This window comes from Lynx rufus, unplaced genomic scaffold (genome assembly GCF_022079265.1).
Source record: "Lynx rufus isolate CCGP_SWC_20201006 ecotype Redwood Valley unplaced genomic scaffold, mLynRuf1.p SCAF_7, whole genome shotgun sequence".
Taxonomy (NCBI): Eukaryota; Metazoa; Chordata; class Mammalia; order Carnivora; family Felidae; genus Lynx; species Lynx rufus.
Genome location: NW_025814889.1, coordinates 20320525 through 20338998, shown reverse-complemented (window position 1 = coordinate 20338998; position 18474 = coordinate 20320525). Strand labels below are relative to the sequence as shown.

The 18474-nt window shown below is 36.7% G+C and overlaps 1 protein-coding gene across 2 annotated transcripts in view; it reads left to right on the top strand.

Annotated features, from left to right (window-relative positions):
• The window catches only part of DNAJC1 (DnaJ heat shock protein family (Hsp40) member C1), a 219546-nt gene that overhangs the window by 91600 nt on the left and 109472 nt on the right, over nt 1-18474 (top strand). For both annotated transcript variants that reach the window (XM_047065329.1, XM_047065330.1), the window contains exon 7: nt 4587-4677. In XM_047065329.1, coding sequence (XP_046921285.1) covers nt 4587-4677 — 91 coding nt within the window. The remainder of the gene's footprint in view (nt 1-4586; nt 4678-18474) is intronic.

The window sequence follows — 18474 nt, the reverse complement described above, 5'->3', positions numbered from 1 at the left end:
GAGGTTCCTCAAAAAGTTAAAAAGAGAATACTATCCCACAACTGAACGTTTGCACTACTAGGTATTAACTCGATACAAAAATGGCAATTAAAAGGGAAACATGCACCCCATTATTTATAGCAACATTGTCAACACTAGCCAAATTTTGGAAAGAGCCCAAATGTCCATTGACTGATGAATGGATTAAAGAAGAGGTACTACGTATATATCGCTTCTTGGCCTTTTGGCCAAGATCAAGTGAAAGAAGAGGTAGCATATATGTGCAATTGAATGTTACTCAGCCACAAAAAAAGAACAAAATCTTGCCTTTTGCAATTGCAAAATTGCATTTTGTTGATGGAGCTAGAGACTATTATCATAAGCAAAGTAATTCAGAAATAGACAAATACCATATGATTTCATGCATCTGTGGAATTTAAGAAATGAAACAGATGGGGGCGCCTGGGTGGCTCAGTCGGTTAAGCATCCGACTTCAGCTCAGGTCACGATCTCGCGATCCATGAGTTCGAGCCCCGAATCGGGCTCTGGGCAGATGGCTCAGAGCCTGGAGCCTGCTTCCGATTCTGTGTCTCCCTCTCTCTCTGCCCCTCCCCCGTTCATGCTCTATCTCTCTCTGTCTCAAAAATAAATAAAACGTTAAAAAAAAAAATTAAAAAAAAAGAAATGAAACAGATGAACATAGGAGGAAAAATAGAGAGGAAACCATAAAACAGACTCTTAACTATGGAGAACAAACTGAGGGCTGCTGGAAGGGAAGTGGGCAGGGGGATGGGTTAAAATGCTGGTGGGTATGGGGCGCCTGGGTGGCTCAGTCGGTTAAGCGGCCGATTTCGGCTCAGGTCATGATCTCGCGGTTTGTGAGTTCAAGCCCCGCGTCGGGCTCTGTGCTGACAGCTCAGAGCCTGGAGCCTGTTTCAGATTCTGTGTCTCCCTCTCTCTGACCCTCCCCCATTCATGCTGTGTCTCTGTCTCAAAAATAAATAAACGTTAAAAAAAATTTAAAAAAAAATGCTGGTGGGTATTAAGGAGGGCACTTGTTGTGATGAGCATTGGCTGTTATATGTAAGTCATAAATCAGTAAATTCTACTCCTGAAAGAAATATTACACAATACGTTAACTAACTGGAAGTCAAATAATAACTTGAAACAAACTAACTAAAAAAAAAATTTGTTTTTGATTCCAAAACAACTACTCTCATTCAACCCCTTTGACTATGTGATTCTCACTTAGAATATACCTTAAATAATAGCCATAGGTCTCTTCTTGAATATTACCTTTGAGATCAGTCTCTTTCATTTTAAGGTAATTTTAATTATTAGAAAGCTCTTCTTTATATTTATCCAAAATCAAAACTTCCATCTCTAGAATACACCATTCTCTCCTATAATGACCCTTAAGATATTCTATGATAGTTATCAGGTTATCTCTAATCTGATCTCCACCCCCTTTTAAGAAATAATTTCAAGCTTCCCTACCATTTGATCACTTTCCTTTTAAAGTGTTCCAGTTTGTCAGTGTACCTTAATGTGTGGTACACCAAACTGCACACAAGGAGGGTTGGAGTGGTGTAGGGTGTTGAATGCAGTAGAGTTCTTTGAGATCATAGGTTTCTTACAGAAGTGAGCCTTTCTGGAGTAGGCATATTGTTATTATGGTTTACAAGTACAAGTACGATATGACGAGAAAAAGGATGAGGAACATTTAAATAAATGCTTAGAAATGGAGCAAAAGAAGGAACGGATTCTTGGCCTAGAACAAACCGTGAGTGCAATTAGGGAATGTGTTAAAACTCTTGGAATTAGGTGAAGTAGGGTAAAGTGACTGAGTGGATAATGATCCTCAGATAAGTGTGATTTGGGGTCAAATGGGTAATTTCAAAGAGGAATTTTTGGTGGAATTCTGTACTGTAGCAGGAAGCAAAGACACGAACAGAGAAATATTCAAGTTTGGTAGAACCACTAGGAAGAGGCTGCTATTACCAAGTAAAAGATTTTTGTTTTGAGAGGGTGCAGGTGAAGAAAGCCTCATAAGCAAGAAGTTATAGGATTCTGCGGGAGTTTTGGTGAGGTCTGAAGCAGAAAAACTCACTTTTTGTGGTAGAGAATAAGGCTTTGGTAAAATAAGTAATAATAAAAATAGGTAACATATAGAGGGCCTGTGTGCAAGATGTTATTCTGAGTGTTTGATACATGTATCAGCACTTCAGTCTTCACAGTAGCTCTGTGATCGTCCCCATTTATGAATGAGATAATTCACACAACGCTGAGTGAAGTAATTTGCTGAATCCTATTTAGGCTGAAAGAAGGCAGAGCTGAGACCTTAATTCAAGTCATGTCGGGCTCCAAAATCTGTCCTAGTAATCACTGTATTTTCTCTCACTATACTGTACTATGATGTTTGATTTCAACCTACCTTCTTTCACATCTCATAGATAACTTATCTGTGCCCCTTTTTCTTGTATGGTGCCACCTTTCCTGCTCCCTTCAAGGGTCCAGTGCTATCCTGACCTTTTCCCTACTATTATAAACTACTGCCTGGGGGCGCCTGAGTGGCTCAGTCGGTTAAGTGTCCGACTTCAGCTCAGGTCATGATCTCAAGGTTTGTGGGTTCTAGCCCTGCGTCGGGCTCTGTGCTGACAGCTCAGAGCCTGGAGCCTGGTTCGGATTCTGTGTCTCCCTCTCTCTCTGCCTCTCCCCAGCTTGCATTCTCACTCTCTCTCTCAAAAGTAAATAAACATTTTAAAAAAATTTTTTTAATAAATAAAAAATAAAAACTACTGCCCGGAAAGAAGGTAATAAGCTCATTCATTCATTCATTCATTCACGTCATGGAACAAATGACTGATGTGGCTTAAAGAAAATAAGAGTATTCCAGGGCTGAGGTGTTTTTAGGGGTGCAGGGAATGTTAAGGGGCTATAAATCCTTCACCCCAAATCCTGTTGCATTTTAAAGTATATATGGACTGGGAGGATGAGTACGTTGGATTCATGACTTTATGTACCCTTCAAGTTATACCATTATTTCGCTGACCCAGGGCTTGTGGAGTCCTTCTGGTAGAAATGAGGTAGGAACATAAAAATGAGAATGGGAGAATAAGAGATACATCTTTATTATACTGATCCAGTGATTTTAGGAATGCCTATTATTTACCTAATTCATCGTCAGATGGAAGAGTTCTGATATAAGCCCAAGAGATACAGACTCTAAGAAAAGCTTTAACTCTTCTTGGACAGTCACAGATGAAAAGAGAAAATTCCATTCTAGGGTTTAAGTGTTCATGCATTTCCATTTGAATCAAGATAGAGCTTTTGTTCCTGTATTTCCTTCAAAAATAAACCCTCTCAGATGAGTCTATGATTTATCTGCCCTAGGGATCTTAAAATCTGGGAATGTTACCCTAGAGTTAATCCTTGATAGCTCTCTTTTTCCTGTTCCACACACAAGCCCTTTCATTTCTTCTTTTACAAGATTTCTCATATATTTTGACCTAGTTCAGTTCAATGAATATTTATTGTGTACCTGTTTTATACCAGATTCTGTGCTCTGGGCACACAAGTACCCCTGTCTCAGATTTCCCATTTTCTAAGAGAGAATATAGCATGATACAAGCAATCCTAGAAGTGTGCTTAAACACAGAAGCAGTATACAGGAGAGAATTCCTCTGCCAGGGAAGGTCAGAAAACCTTGCAAAAGGAGGTGATGCTTGAATAGTTTTCAGGGATGAATAGGAGTTCATCAAAATAATGGCAGGGGAGCAAAATATTCTAGTTAGTGGGCAAAGGGTATGCAAAGACTTAAAAGCACAACGTGGCCTGGCAGTTACAAGTAGTATTGCTGTGTGATGAATGAAGTTGAAGCCAAGAGGTAGTGGAAAATTACCTGTTCTGTTTTTCTCATTGTCAGGATCTTCATATGCTTAGAGCATCAATTTGTTGATCTCCACGTTTGTGATTATTGTAGGCCTGGTCTTTTTTCAGCACTCTGCTAGAGTCTTGCCTGTGTGCCATTCCTTGACACTTTAGCCACTGTATTTGGACACCTAAGTATGTGTCCTCAAACCTCCATGACAGGAATGGATCTCTAAGTGTGGTGGAAGGAGGAATGACATCTTCACTTGTATTGACAGGGTCAGATAGGTTTCTTAATCAGATTTGCATATGATAATTTTGAAAATCTTTTGCGGTGAAGGGATGAATATGAAAATAGTGCTTTGTTAGTCACAGTGACATAACTTACTGTGCCCATTTAGCTTAATTCAGCAAGTGTGTCTTCTCTTTGTCCATGGAGTAGCCCAACGTTGAGAACACAAACAGTGGTAGAAAACAGGAAGAGGAGTCCTCCCTTCCATGTCTGAGAGAAGAAACTCTCCTTAGATTTATACTCACGCAGGTTCTGGCCTTAATAAATAAGCTCTCTGAGAGAGAAAAATCGGGGAGAAACATTTATTGTTTCTTCTGTTCGTGGTATAATTTAAAACCATAAACTGAAAGGAAGACAATACACGGCTTTAAAATGAAGTTGTGCGTGACGTAGTATCAAAGCAAACCGATCTTTATGTTAATTTCTTTGTAACTTCTTTTTTAAGGATGCTGGGGAGTTTTATGCTAAATATAAAGAAACAAGATTGAAGAAAAAGGAAGATGCATTGAGTCGGGCTGAACTTGAAACACTTCAAAGTGAGTTTTAAACATTGTCTTCTTACTGTGTTAACAATATCATATAAGACTGATTATTTAAATTTGGATTTTCCTTTAAAGTCAAAAGTAATTAAATTTTCTGTGCTTTCATTACCATTCTCCATGAGCAGTTACTTCCTTAATGTATTAGATGTGGAAAGTACTATATTAGTTATTGCTGAACCACCCATAGTTCGGTATCAGAGGGGGGATAAAATCCACATGAAGTCATTTAGTTTGTCAAATCTAGGAAGCATCCCAAATCAAGGAAGTCGTAACATACCCCAGTGTTGTAATTGTCATTGATATTTAGTGCCATTTGTGTCCAGTTGGTCATTCAACTTACTGTAAAACAGTATCAAATCAGAAACCTGAAAATAGCAATGACTTTTGTTTTGAAAGTCTTTGCTTCATCATTAGTTGATGTATTATTATACAACATGAAAACCCTGGATTAAATTATCAGTGTGTTGAAGTCTTCTATTGAACACTAAAGGCAGTACTTGCTGATTTTAGGAAAAGTTAAACATACAATTAAAGAAGGCATTTCTCCAGCCCTGGTCTTTTTGTCTCATTTTGACAGATCTACATCTTTCCCACATATATCCCCTCCTCCCTTTACTTTGCTTTATTTTTTTTAAGTTTATTTATTGGGGTACCTGGGTGGCCCAGCCAGTTAAGCATGCGACTTTGGCTCAGGTCATGATCTCGCAGTTTGTGGGTTCGAGGCCCCGATTGGGCTCTGTGCTGACAGCTCAGAGCCTGGAGCCTGCTTCAGATTCTCTGTCTCACTGTCTCTTTGCCCCTTCCCTGCTTGCTCTCTCTCTCTTTTTCAAAAATAAATAAACATTTAAAAATTTAGCTTATTTATTTTGAGAGAGAGAGAGAGAGAGAGAGAGAGAGAGAGAATCCCAAGCAGGTTCCACACTGTCTGCATGGAGTCCAACCATGGGACTCCAACTCACGAACCATGAAATCTTGACGTGAGCCAAAATCAAGAATTGGAGGCTTAACCGACTGAGCCAAAGGCAGCAGTGTGATGTCCGACTTTGCTTCTGGAGTCACGTCTTTCTTTGACTGTAACTGGGAAAAGTTTCTGCTTTTAAGGGCCCATGTGATTAGACTGGGCAAATTTGGGTAATTCGGGATAGTCTCCCTTTTCAGGGTGCTCAGTCTTAATCATATCTGCAAAATCCCTTTTGCCATCTAAGATAAAATATTGCCAGACTCTGGGAATAGAATGTGGACATCTTCAAGGGTCCGTTTTTCTCCCTACCACAATCCTTCAGGTGTCTGGGCAGCTTTAGAACAGGGGCTGTTTCTTTTTTATCTTTATGTCTGCAGAATTAACTACAGTGTCCTGGCGCACAGTAAATGGATATATTGGATGAATATATGAATTAATGTCATGCCATGAATATTAATGAGCACCTATCCTGTATAAGAACTCTGTTTTAAGGAGCACATAATTTAACTTATAAAGTTTCAGGGTACTTGGGTGGCTCAGTCCATTAAGAGTCAGTCTGACTCTCAGTTTCGGCTCAGGTCCTGATCTCACGGTTTCCTGAGTTCGAGCCCCACTTCAGTCAGTGCAGAGCCTGCTTGTGGTTCTGTCTCGCTCTCTCTCTCTTTCTCTCTCTCTCTCTCTGCCCCTTCCCTGCGCATGCTGTCTCTGTCTCTCTCAAAGTAAACAAACTTAAATAAACTTAAATAAACTCAACAACTCTACATACTATGTAATTTTCAAGCCAAGGATATCAAAAAGTAGATTTCTGTTAAGAAAGAGTTTAGGATGATAGAAGATTACATATAAAGATAAGCGTTGGGGAGAAAGAGTGGGCAAATGACTATTATTGTTATATTAAGAATATTGAAACAAGTTTGTTATAGTAATTGTTGGGAAGTTTTAATTACGGTGAGTAAATCAATAAAAGTCTAAATGTAATATTTAGAGTTAATGTGGATATACATTTTATAGCTTTCATAGGCACAGCTTATTTTTATGTAGCTTTTGTAACAAACCACTTAATTGTTATAATTTTGGCATATATATTAGAACTCTGTAATAATTTGTTAAGTTTATACACTAAAACTTGGAAAATAGGAGTTAGACATAAAATATGTATCACAATGTAAGATATTTTATCACAATGTAAAAATTCCTTGTTCGTGACCATTTTCCCAAAGTCACTTGAAGATTTTTGTTCTAAGAGTTTGATGGAGGTTTTTAAGCAGATTAATAATTCAGGTTTTTTTTGTTATTGTCTAATAAAAAGATGATGTAAAGAAACACATGTTCGAATACATAAATATATGAAAACTCTTGTTTGCTAGTAAAACTACGTAGTAATCTTTTAAATATTTGAAAATTCATCATGAGCTTATCAGTTATTGAAACTCAAAATGGAAACAGCACTACCAGAAAGCATATTAAAAACCATATTCATACCAGCCATGAGTAATAAGACTTCTCATGCTCATGTTTTTGGTATCAGTGGTACATTAGGGAAAGGTCATGGTATCAACATTAAGAATGTTAAAGTACAGTCACATTATTAATAATGTCAGAAACTGTCATGTATTTTTTAATGTAGTCTCTAATGGTTACATGCAAAGAATCTTTTAATTAATTTTGTTAACTTCATTACAGTGTTCTGCATTGTATACTTTAGAATTAATATATAAAGGCCCCAAATCCCCCAGTGTGCATTTCATTTGCCCCTATCCTTCTTAATTTTAAAGACCATCATTGGAGTACTGAGTTCATAATAACATTTCCATCTGCTTAATTGAGTAAATGCTTCTCATGTAGATTAGCAGTAGCTATTTTATGCTGCCTGTTTTTCATGACCTAATTGCTAATCTGCCCTCAAGAAATCTGCTCTACTGCTGAGATTGTGCAGTACCCTCAGAGGGCCAGACCGTAAGGTGTGGTGGTCTCATTAAAACAGTGTGTTCAAACGGGAAATACGGAAAGGACGATTTCTTAAAAATAAATATCATTGTTCTGGGAGTCTATGCAGAAGATGTGATATCTGTTTGGAAAACTAGAGGCCCTTATTTATTTATTTATTTATTTATTTATTTATTTATTTATTACAAGCTTAATCAATTTTTATGTTTTATATTTCAATACGTTGAATATTTATACATATGACTTTTTCATTGTTAATGATATTTTTATACATTCTCTAATTATATGAGTTTTCTTCTAAGTCAATAGATGCAAATTCTAAGTACTATAATGAAACAGCTCATATCATGAACGGGAAAAATGAGTTATTTTATAAATAAATTGGCTCTAAAGGTGAAAATTTGAATAGACAAAATTGGGGGAGGAAGAATAGAAGTAAAACTTAATATTTCCCTTATCTTTTTCTCCATACCTTATATGATGTCAAACAGAAACAAAATCAAGTAATCAAAGCCTTACAGTCAAGTACTTTTTTGGCTGCAGATATGATAGTTTCAGACATTAATTATATTTTCTCCTAGTTTTGTGGTCCCCATTGCACACCCCAGTGATGGACCTAAGTACAGCGAGAAGGTGGAGGACTTTTTAGGGGGACAGGATGAGAAAACATTCACCTTCCCTAGAGTAAAGGAAGACTGGCTTTTAGAAAACTCAGGTTCGTGAAGAAATGAGATGCTAGTGCTGATTTAAGGGGTTGGTTGTGAGGAGGACAAAGGAGATAGGGTAGAGGTAACTCCAATTTAGGTTAGCACATTTACCCTGTGGTAATACAGTGTGCTCGTGGGTGGGAGAACACTGTCGGAGATAACCTAAGAAAAAGCATATTCCAGTCAGTAGCTCCAGTACGTTTGGAAACATGACCAAACAGAAACTCTGTACCTTAACTTAGGAATTGTGTTATATAGTAAAACCTAATAGGAGCCCCGGTCCCAAGAGTTTATATGTAGGCAGAGAATATCTAAAGAACAGTATTATTTCTTAGGTACTTTGCTCAAGTAACAACGGAGTGTGGATTTTTTCAGTCATACAGCTCAAATGTAAATTTACAATTCCTTCAATATTTCAAATTCTATGTCGTGTAGGCTTTAGTATAATGCCGTCTTAACACAATCTTAGTTTTCCCACTGAAATGATTTTAAAACCTTTTTATCCAACTGAATATGTAAACATTTATGGCTTTAGATTAAATTTGAACTAAAATTTTAACAATTAATTTACTTAATTTGGAACTAAAAATATACTTCTTAATATTATGCTTTTTATAAAATAATGTGTCCATGAAAAGCTTCATGCAGGAAGGTATTTTTGTCTGTCTTCTTTACAGCTGTAACCCCAGAGCCTAGAACAATGCCAGATATATGATAGGTAACTCAGGAAATACTTGTCAAATGGGTTAATGAAATACTTACTGTATTGTTCTTTTCTACTTCACACTTGTTAAAAGAATTTATTAAAACTTTTCAGTAACATTTTTGACAAGAAGATCTTTGTAATCAGTAAATCAGTAAAACTGCTTTTTGAGTGATCAACACAGCTTATTTATTAACACAGCTTATTAACAGAGTATATCCTCTTTATTTCCGTGTATAATGAAATATGGTCCCATGTATAGTGCTGACGCTGGAAACTTTATCCCAAGCCACAAGTACCTAGTCACTTAATATTAGGATTTTTTTTTCCTTTCTTCATGATTGCTACAATAAAACCACTGTATTGTTTCTTTTTTTTCCCTAGTATTTTTTATTATGGTAAAACACACCTAACAAAATCTACCATCTTAACCATTTTTAAGTATACAGTTCAGTGGTATTAAGTATGTGCATAACGTTGTGCAGCCATCACCCCATTCATCTCCCATGGCTCTTTTCCTCTTGTAAAACTGAAAGTCTGTACCCTTTAGACGGTAACTCCCTAGTCTCACCTCCCCACAGCCCCTGACAACCACCATTCCACTTTCCGTCTCTGTGATTTTGACTAAGTTTCTCCTGTAAGGCTGATCACATAGTATTTTCTTTTGTGACTGGCTTATTTCACTTAGCATGAAGTCCTCAAGGTTTATCCATGTTGCGGCATGTGTCAGAATTTCCTTCCTTTCTAAGGCTGGATAAATAATATACCATTCTATGTGTACGCCACATTTTGCTTATCCTTTCAAATTTCTGTCAATGGTTACTTGGGTTGATTTCACTTCTTAGCTATTGTGACTAATTCTTCTATGAACGTGGGTATACAAATAACTCTGAGTCCCTGGTTTCAGTTCTTTTGGGGATATACACAGAGGTAGAATTGCTGGATCATATGATAATTCTATTTTTAATTTTTTGAGGAACCAACATACTGTTTTCCATAGCAGCTATACCATTTTCTATTCCCACTGACAGTGCACAGGGGTTCCATTTTTGCCACATCTTTGCCAACACTGATTTTGTTTTGTTTTGTTTTGTTTTTTTATTGTAGCCATCTTGATGGGTGTTTCTTTAAAGAAATATCTATTCAGTGGGGTGCTTGGGTGGCTCAGTCGGTTGAGCGGCCGACTTTGGCTCAGGTCATGATCTCACAGTTCGTGAGTTCGAGCCCCGCGCTGGGCTCTGTGCTGACAGCTCAGAGCCTGGAGCCTGCTTCGGATTCTGTGTCTCCCTCTCTCTCTGCCCCTAACCCACTCGCATTCTGTCTCTGTCTCTCTCAAAAATAAAAAAAAAACCATTAAAAAAAAGAAAGAAATATCTATTCAATACCAAGTTTGAATTGGATTGATTTTGTTAAGTTTTAGGAGTTCTCTATATATTCTGGCTATTATCCCTTATGAGATATATGATTTGTAAATATATTCTCCCACTTTGTGGGTTACCTTTTTACTCAGTTGACATTGTCTTTTGATGCACACAATTTTTTCATGAAGTCTAATTTGTCTATTTTTTCTTTTGTTGTCTGTGCCTTTGTTGTCATATCAAAGCAATCATTTGCCAAATCCAGTGTCTTAAAGCTTTTGCCCTGTATTTCCTTCAGAGTTTTATAGTTTAAGGTCTTACATTTAGGTCTTTGATCCATTCGGACTTCACTTCATAGTGGGTAAGGGTCTAACTTCATTATTTTTTATGTGGATATCTAGGTTTCACTTGTCGAATTATTGCTTTTTTATTTAACTTTTTACTTTGAAATCATTATAGATTTATAGGAAGCTGCAAAAGTAGTGTAGAGAAGGTCCCATGTACCCTCCTAAAAACCGGGAACTTGACCTTGATATGAAGTGTGTGTGTAGTTCTCTATCATTTTATCACATACGTGTATTTATGTAACCACCATCCCAATCAGCCACTACCCCTTTATGATCACACCCATCTCCTCTGGTTCCCCCATTATCCCTAATATCTGGCAACTACTAATCTATTTTTTATCTCTGTTTGTCATTTTGACTATATGATTTAGAGAATGTGATTTGGAGAATCATACAATATTTGACTTTTTGAGATTGGCTTTTTCACTCAGCATAATACTCTTGAGATCCATTGAAGTTGTTCCATGTATCAGTAGTTCGTCCCTGTTTATTCCGGGTATGGCTGTACCACAATTTGTTGAACTTTTCACCAGTATAGGACATTTTGGTTGCTTATGGTTTTTGACTGTTACAAATAAGGCTACTGTGAATAGTCAGGTGTACATTTTTGGGCGAACCTAGTTTTTATCCGGGATAAATGACCAGAAGTGCGATTGCTGGGTGATAGGTTTATGTTTAGAGTTCAAAGAAACTGCCAAATTATTTTCCAGAGTATATATTTATATTTATATATATAAATATATATATTTATATTTATATAAAGAGTATATTTATATTTATATAAAGAGTATATTTATATGTTTATATATATATATATTTTTTTTTATCATTGAGTTTGAGACTCCTTTATATAATCTATATATGACTCATTTTCAGATAGGTGGTTTACAAATGTTTTCTTCCAATCTGTAGCTTGTCTTTCATTTTCTTAATAGTTATTCACAGATCAGGTTTTTAATTTTGATGAGGTCCAATTTATTGTTGCTATTTTCTGTGGATTATGCTTTTTATGTTATTTTTAAAAACTCTTCACCGAGCCCTATTCTAAAAATTTTATCCCATGTTTTCTTCTAAAATTTTTTTAATTTTATGTTTTACATTTAAATCTATGATCCATTTTGAGTTAATTTTTTGTAAGGTGTGAGGTTTAGGTTAAAGTTTTATTTTTTATTTTTTGCCTATGGATAGGCAGTTTTTCTAGCACTATTTTTAAATTTAAATTAAATTAAATTTTTTTAGAGAGAAAGTGCGTGCATGCAAATGTGCAAGTGGGAGAGGGGCAGAGGGAGAGAGGGAGAGAGTCTTAAGCAGGCTCCATGCTCAGCTCAGAGCTTGATGTGGATTTGATCCCATGACCCTGTGATCAGGACCTGAGCCAAAATTGAAAGTCAAACGCTCATCCAACTGAGCCACTCAGGCGCCCCTCTTTTTTTTTTTTTAGGTCAACTAGGGTGATTCTTCCCACTTTCCTATCCTTTTTCAAAATGTTTTAGCCAATCTAGTTCCTTTGCCTTTATATATGAATTTTAGAATAATCACTTGTGTATCTGCAAAAAATCTTGCTGAAACTTTAGGGATTATGTTAAACTTGTATATCAATTTGGAGAGAAGTGGATATTAACTATCTGGAGTCCTTTAATCTCTGGCTACTTATATCTTCTTTGATTTCTTTCTTAAGTGTTTTGTAGATTTTAGTATACAAATCTTTGTTAGATTTATATCTAAATGTTTTTCTTTTTGAGTGATTATACATGGTATTGGGTTTTTAATTTCACTTTCCATGTGTTCACTGCAGGTAAAGAAATGCAGTTGATTTTTTCTTTAATTTTTTCTAAGGTTATTTATTTTTGAGAGAGAGAGAGAGTGAGAGAGACAGCACACATGTGGGAGGGGAGAGAGAGAATCCCAAGCAGGCTCCATGCTGTCAGCACAGAGCCTGAAACGGGGCTTGATCTCATACATGTGAGATCATGACCTGAGCTAAAACCAAGAGTCAGAGTCTCAACTGACTGAGCCACCCAGATGCCCAAAATGCAGTTAATTTTTATATTTAATTATGTATCTTGCAACCTTGCTAGATTTACTTGTGAATTATAGAAGTTTTTATATAGGTTCCTTGGATTTTCGGTATGGACAATCATGTCATGTGACAATAGGGATAGTTTCATTTCTTCCTTTTCAATCTATATGCATTTTATTATCTTTTCATTTCTTATTTTGCTAGCTAGAACTTTCAAAACTATGTTGAACAAGAGTGGTGTGAGAGGACATCCTTCCTTTATTTCCAAACTTGGGTGGAAAGCATTTAGTGTTTTACCATTAATTATGTAAACTGTAGGGGTTTTTTGTTAGATACTTTATGTGAAGTTAAGAAAGTCTCCCTCTATTCCAAATTTTCAGAGTTTTTTTTATCATGACTAGAGGTTGACTTTTGTTAATTTTTTGTATCACTTAAGATGATCTTGTGATATTTCTTTACTTGTTGATTTGGTGTATTATAGTGATTGAGTTTTGAATATTGAGCTAGACTTGCATCCCTGCAGTAAATATCATATAATCTTGGTATATAATTCTTTTCATATATTGCCAAATTCTATTTGCTAATATTTTGCTAAAGATTTTTGCATCCATATGAGAGATTTTGGTCTATAGTTTTCTTTTTGTACTGTCTTTGTATGTTTTGGTATCAGAGTAGTACTAACATCTAAGGAATTGGAAGCGTTCTCCTATTTTCAGAAAGAGACTGTATTTAATTGGTGTTAATACTGTAAACATTTGGTAGAATTCCCTGGTGAGACCATTTAATATTGGCCTATTTTGGGAGTTTTTAAATTACAAGTTAAATTTATTTTGTAATTACAAGGCTATTCAAATATCTATTTTATATATCTATTTTATGGGGAGTTGCAGTGGTTTGTATTTTTCAAGCAATTGGTCAGTTCCACCTAAATTGTCAAATTTATGTGTGCACTGTTGTTTTTAAAACTAATTTACTATCCTTTTGATGTCTGCATGTCCTGTAGTGATTTCTCCTGTTTCAGTGTTAATATTGGTAACTTTTTTTCTTCGTCAGTTTTGCCAGATGTTTGTCAATTTTATTGATCTTTTCAAAGAACTAGTTCTTTGTTTCATTGATTTTTATCTATTGCTTTTGTTTTCTATTTCATTTATTTCTGTTCTTAATTTTATTATTTTTTTCCATCTGCTTGATCTTGTTTTGGTTTTGTTTGCTTTTGATATGGAAGCTTAGATTATGGTCTTGAGGCTTTTCATCTTATCTAATGTAAACTTCTGGTGCTTAAAATTCCACTCTCAGCACTGTTTTGTCTGTGTCCCACCTATTTTGATACATTATATTTTCATTTGATTCAGTTCAGTATTTTTTTTTTCCTTGAGACTTCTTTGATACCTGGATTGTTTTAGGGATGTTATTTAGTTTCCAAGTGTTTGGGAATTTTCCTGTTATTTTTCTGTTATTGATTTTTAGTTCGGTTACATTGTTGTCAGAAAACCCATTCTGGGGGCGCCTGGGTGGCTCAGTCGGTTGAGCGGCTGACTTTGCCTCAGGTCATAATTTCGCGGTCCATGAGTTCGAGCCCCGCATCGGGCTCTGTGCTGACAGTTCAGAGCCTGGAGCCTGTTTCAGATTCTGTGTCTCCCTCTCTCTGACCCTCCCCTGTTCATGCTCTGTCTCTCCCTGTCTCAAAAAAAAAACCAAAAAACAAAAAACCAAAAAACAAAAACAAAAAAAACATTAAATTGTTAGAAAAAAAAAAAAAGAAAACCCATTCCGTATGATCTCAATTCATTTAAATTTGTTGAGATGTGTTTTATGGCCCAAGATATGGTCTAGCTACGTATATATCCCATGGGCATTTGAAAAGAACATATATTCTGCTGTTGTTTAATGGAGTGTTGTTATGCTCCCAAAAGTCCCCAAGGCTCTGCTCTTTTTATTTTTTTTGTTTATTTTCTCTGTTTTTCAGATTAGGCAATTTCTATTATTCTGTCTTCAATTTAACTGATTACTTTCTCTGTTCCATTTTTCTGTTGAGTTCTCTCTCAATCATTACATTTTTTTATTTTAGTTAGCATATTTTCAGTTCTGATATTTCCACTTGGTGGTTCTGTATGTCTTCTGGGTCTTTGTTGTTGACTTTTTATTTCATTTGTTTTGAGGATGTTCATTATTACATGTCAAACCATTTTTATATGCCTTCTCTAAAATCCCAGTCGGATCCTTTGGATGTCTTTTTCATCTTGTTGATTATATTTTTCATTCAAGTTGAGATATTCTTGGTTCTTGGTTTGATGAGGGATTTTTTTTTTTAATTAAAACTTGGACATTTTGGCTATTATGTTATAGTTCTCAGAATCTTGTTTAAGTATACTACCTTACCTGATGTTCTATGGCAATGCTGTAGCTGGGGTGAGGAAGGGGAGAGTTGCTGCCCTGTTACACTCAGGTAGGGGTGGAAGTCCATGGCCTGTTTTATAGCTGCAGGAGAGGGTGGTTGTGGATCTTCCTAGGGTCGGGCAGGTGTGAGTGTCCTCACTTACCAGTAGGCTGCCTCTAAGAACACTCCACTAATATCCCCTTGCTGGCATAGGTAAGCAGGCCTACTTACAGCTCCCCACCTGGCCTTTGCTGACATTGTGGAGTGTTGGTCTCTTTACTGCTGGGCAGTTGTGAAAGCCCTAACTCTCCTGTAGGCTTTCTCTGAAGCCACCCTGAAAGCAATGGGGAGGGATGCCTCATTACCCCTGGGTAGCTATGGAAGCCCAGACTACCCCTACCCCTGCCATTGACTTTACAGGAGGAAGGGGTAGGAAAGAAAGTCTGGCTTCCTCCACAGTCTTCTCCCACATCACCCTGGTAGGGAGATTGGGGTGCCTTATTATAGCCTCACAGTGACAGAAGTCTAGGCTTCCCATCAGCCTTTGCTGGCAAGGAGAAGAGGTTGGCCACAATTTTGTCTTTTGTTTGCTTGAAGTAAATCAGTTATTATCTAAACTTGTCTTGCTATGCGAGGAAACCCAGGGTACTCACCACCTTGGTGTTCATCATGTCCTGCCATACCTAGCTGGCCTGTCTTCTCTTCAAAAATCAGTCTTCCTATATTTGTTTTATATGTAACATTTAGGGTTTTTCAATTTTCTTAGGGGGAGGAGTATGGAAAAGTACTTTCCCTCCATTTTTTTAGAAGTGGAAGTTTTGAATTACTTCTTTTAAGCGATTTAAAAAAAAAAAAGTTTATTTTAAGAGAGAGAGAGTGAGAGGGGGAGGGGCAGAGAGAGAGAGAGGGAGAGAGAATGCCAAGCAGACTCCATGCTGATAGCACAGAGCCTGACGCAGGGCTCGATCTAACTGTGAGATCATGACCTGAACCAGAATCAAGGTTTGGATGCTTAACTGACTGAGCCACCCAGGTGTCCCTTTAAGTGATTTTTTTTAAATGCTTCTTTACAAAAACATCCAACACTTGAAAGTGTGATACAACACCCTAGAAATAATAACTACATTTATTTGTTTATAACTGATTCTCTTCAAGAAGGCAAAAACTAGTACTGATGAGGTGGATTCTAGCTTATACGTGTTTTCTTCAAGCAGTACTTTGCTCAAAATAAAGGAATTGAGAGAAACTGAGTAATGTGACGTACGTCATGAGGAATCAGTTCTATGACTTCTTCCCCTTTCATGAGAAATATTTTGAAAAACAAAACCTGGTTGCCTAATTTGGGCTCGTATGGTACTCTGGTAATGCTGTCTTTTTAGTTTTTTGATACTTTTATTAGAGTCACCTGTCATTTAAATTGCTAATTTTCTATTACAGTATCAGGAACTTTTTTTTAAAAACTCACCATCTCAAAAGCCTGAAAATACAAAGGTGTTTAAGCAATATAAGGTAAAATATAGTGGTTAGATACCACATAATTTCTAGTTAAAATAACCCTTTCTAACTGGAACTGTTCCCACAGTACTATGTTCTTAATGTACATTATTCTTGGCATAAGCCAACTTTACAGACTTGAATGAAAAGTGAGTGAATGAATGCATGATACTACTCCTCCCTTCAAAGTTTCCTGTTCACCCGGCAATTTTTTATTTGAAGGTGAAATAAAATTCATAGAAAATTATGTATTAATTTGTGGCTTCTTTTGATCTTTTCCTTTTGTTGTTTCTCCGGCCCACATATGTGTTTTAGGAATTCTTACTTTCTCCAGAACAGCCCCTCTTTGTATATTAGGATAGTAATTTTTTTTTTTAAGTGTAGTTTTATTTTCTTTGAGAGAGAGCTAGAGAGCAAGTGGGGGAGGGGCAGAGAATCCCAAGCAGGCTCCATGCTGTCAGCACAGAGCCCGACGCAGGGCTTGAACTCATCATCTGCGAGATCATGACCTGAGCTGAAATCAAGAGTCGGACACTTAACTGAATGAACCATGCAGGCACCCCTAGGATAGTAATTTGTAAATCATGCTAATACTATCTTTTTGCATAGTTCTTTATAAGTTCTTTATTTTCCACATTCATTCTAATCATTTTATATGTGTTAATCTCATTTATTTCCCATTAACAATTCATCAGATTCAGTATTACCATTATTCGCATTTTACAAAACAGTAAAGGACCATAAGAAAAAGAGCTAGTAAATTGCAGAGGCTGAGTTTTAATCCCAGATCTGTCCACAGTGAGAGCTTTTTCATTCATTCATTCTCTATTTAGCACCAGACATTGTCCCAGACACTGGGAATTCAGTAGTGAACAAAATAAGAATTTTTGCCCATGTAGAAAGCATCAGTAAGATGAGTAGTGATAGATGCTGAGGCAAAATATAACAAGGAAGAGGGATAGGGAGCGTGTGTGTGTACACGTGGATGTGGGAGGCCTGCTGCGATTTAAATAAGGTGGACAAGGAAGGCCTCAATAATAAAGAGACATTTGAGCAAAGACCTGCAAGGGGTTAGGGAGTAAGCAAGGCAGACAAGGGAGTGGGTTTCAAGTAGAGGAAACAGATGAAAGGAGGCATAAATCACTTGGAGCCTTATATTCTAAGAACCTGGCTTTTACTCTTAGTGAAATGGGAGGTCCCAGGAAGGTTGTGCAGAGGAGTGACATGATTTGACACGTGTTCTCAGAAGAGTGACTGTGAGGTGAAGAACAGACTGAAACAAGGACTTGAAACAAAGAGACCAGTTGGGAGCTCTTTTAATAATCCAGACAAGAAATGGTGATGGCTTGGATCAGGGTGATAAAAGTGAAGAAATGGAACTCTATGTATTTTAAGTTCGAGACAAGATTTCCTACCAGATTTCATACAGGATATAAGAGAGAAGGGGGGATTGAGGACTCCCAAGGTTTTGGACCTCCGTAGGTCGAAGAAATGGGAACTTCACTGGAAAAAGCAGACAGAAGGGAAGGGATTTTATCAAGAGCTTAATTTAGAAGACGGTTCTATCCCTCCTTAATATTTAGAGCACATTCCTATACAAGCCAGGATTTAACTTCTGCACCTGTGCTGTGAGATAGGTAGAGCAGATATTTCATTTTATAGGTGGAGACTTAGAGATAAGTAATGTAAAGGAGGTACTAATGTATTGGTGAAGGACTCATGACATAGAAACTAGTTTTTCTGACTACTCGTTTCCTCTTTTTTCTACCACTTTTCATATTAATGATGTGATTCCAAATCTTTCCTATTCTGATAACTTTTCTGACATAATCTAGTTTTTCAGTTCTGCGTTATAGTATAGTGCTTAAAACTAAAAC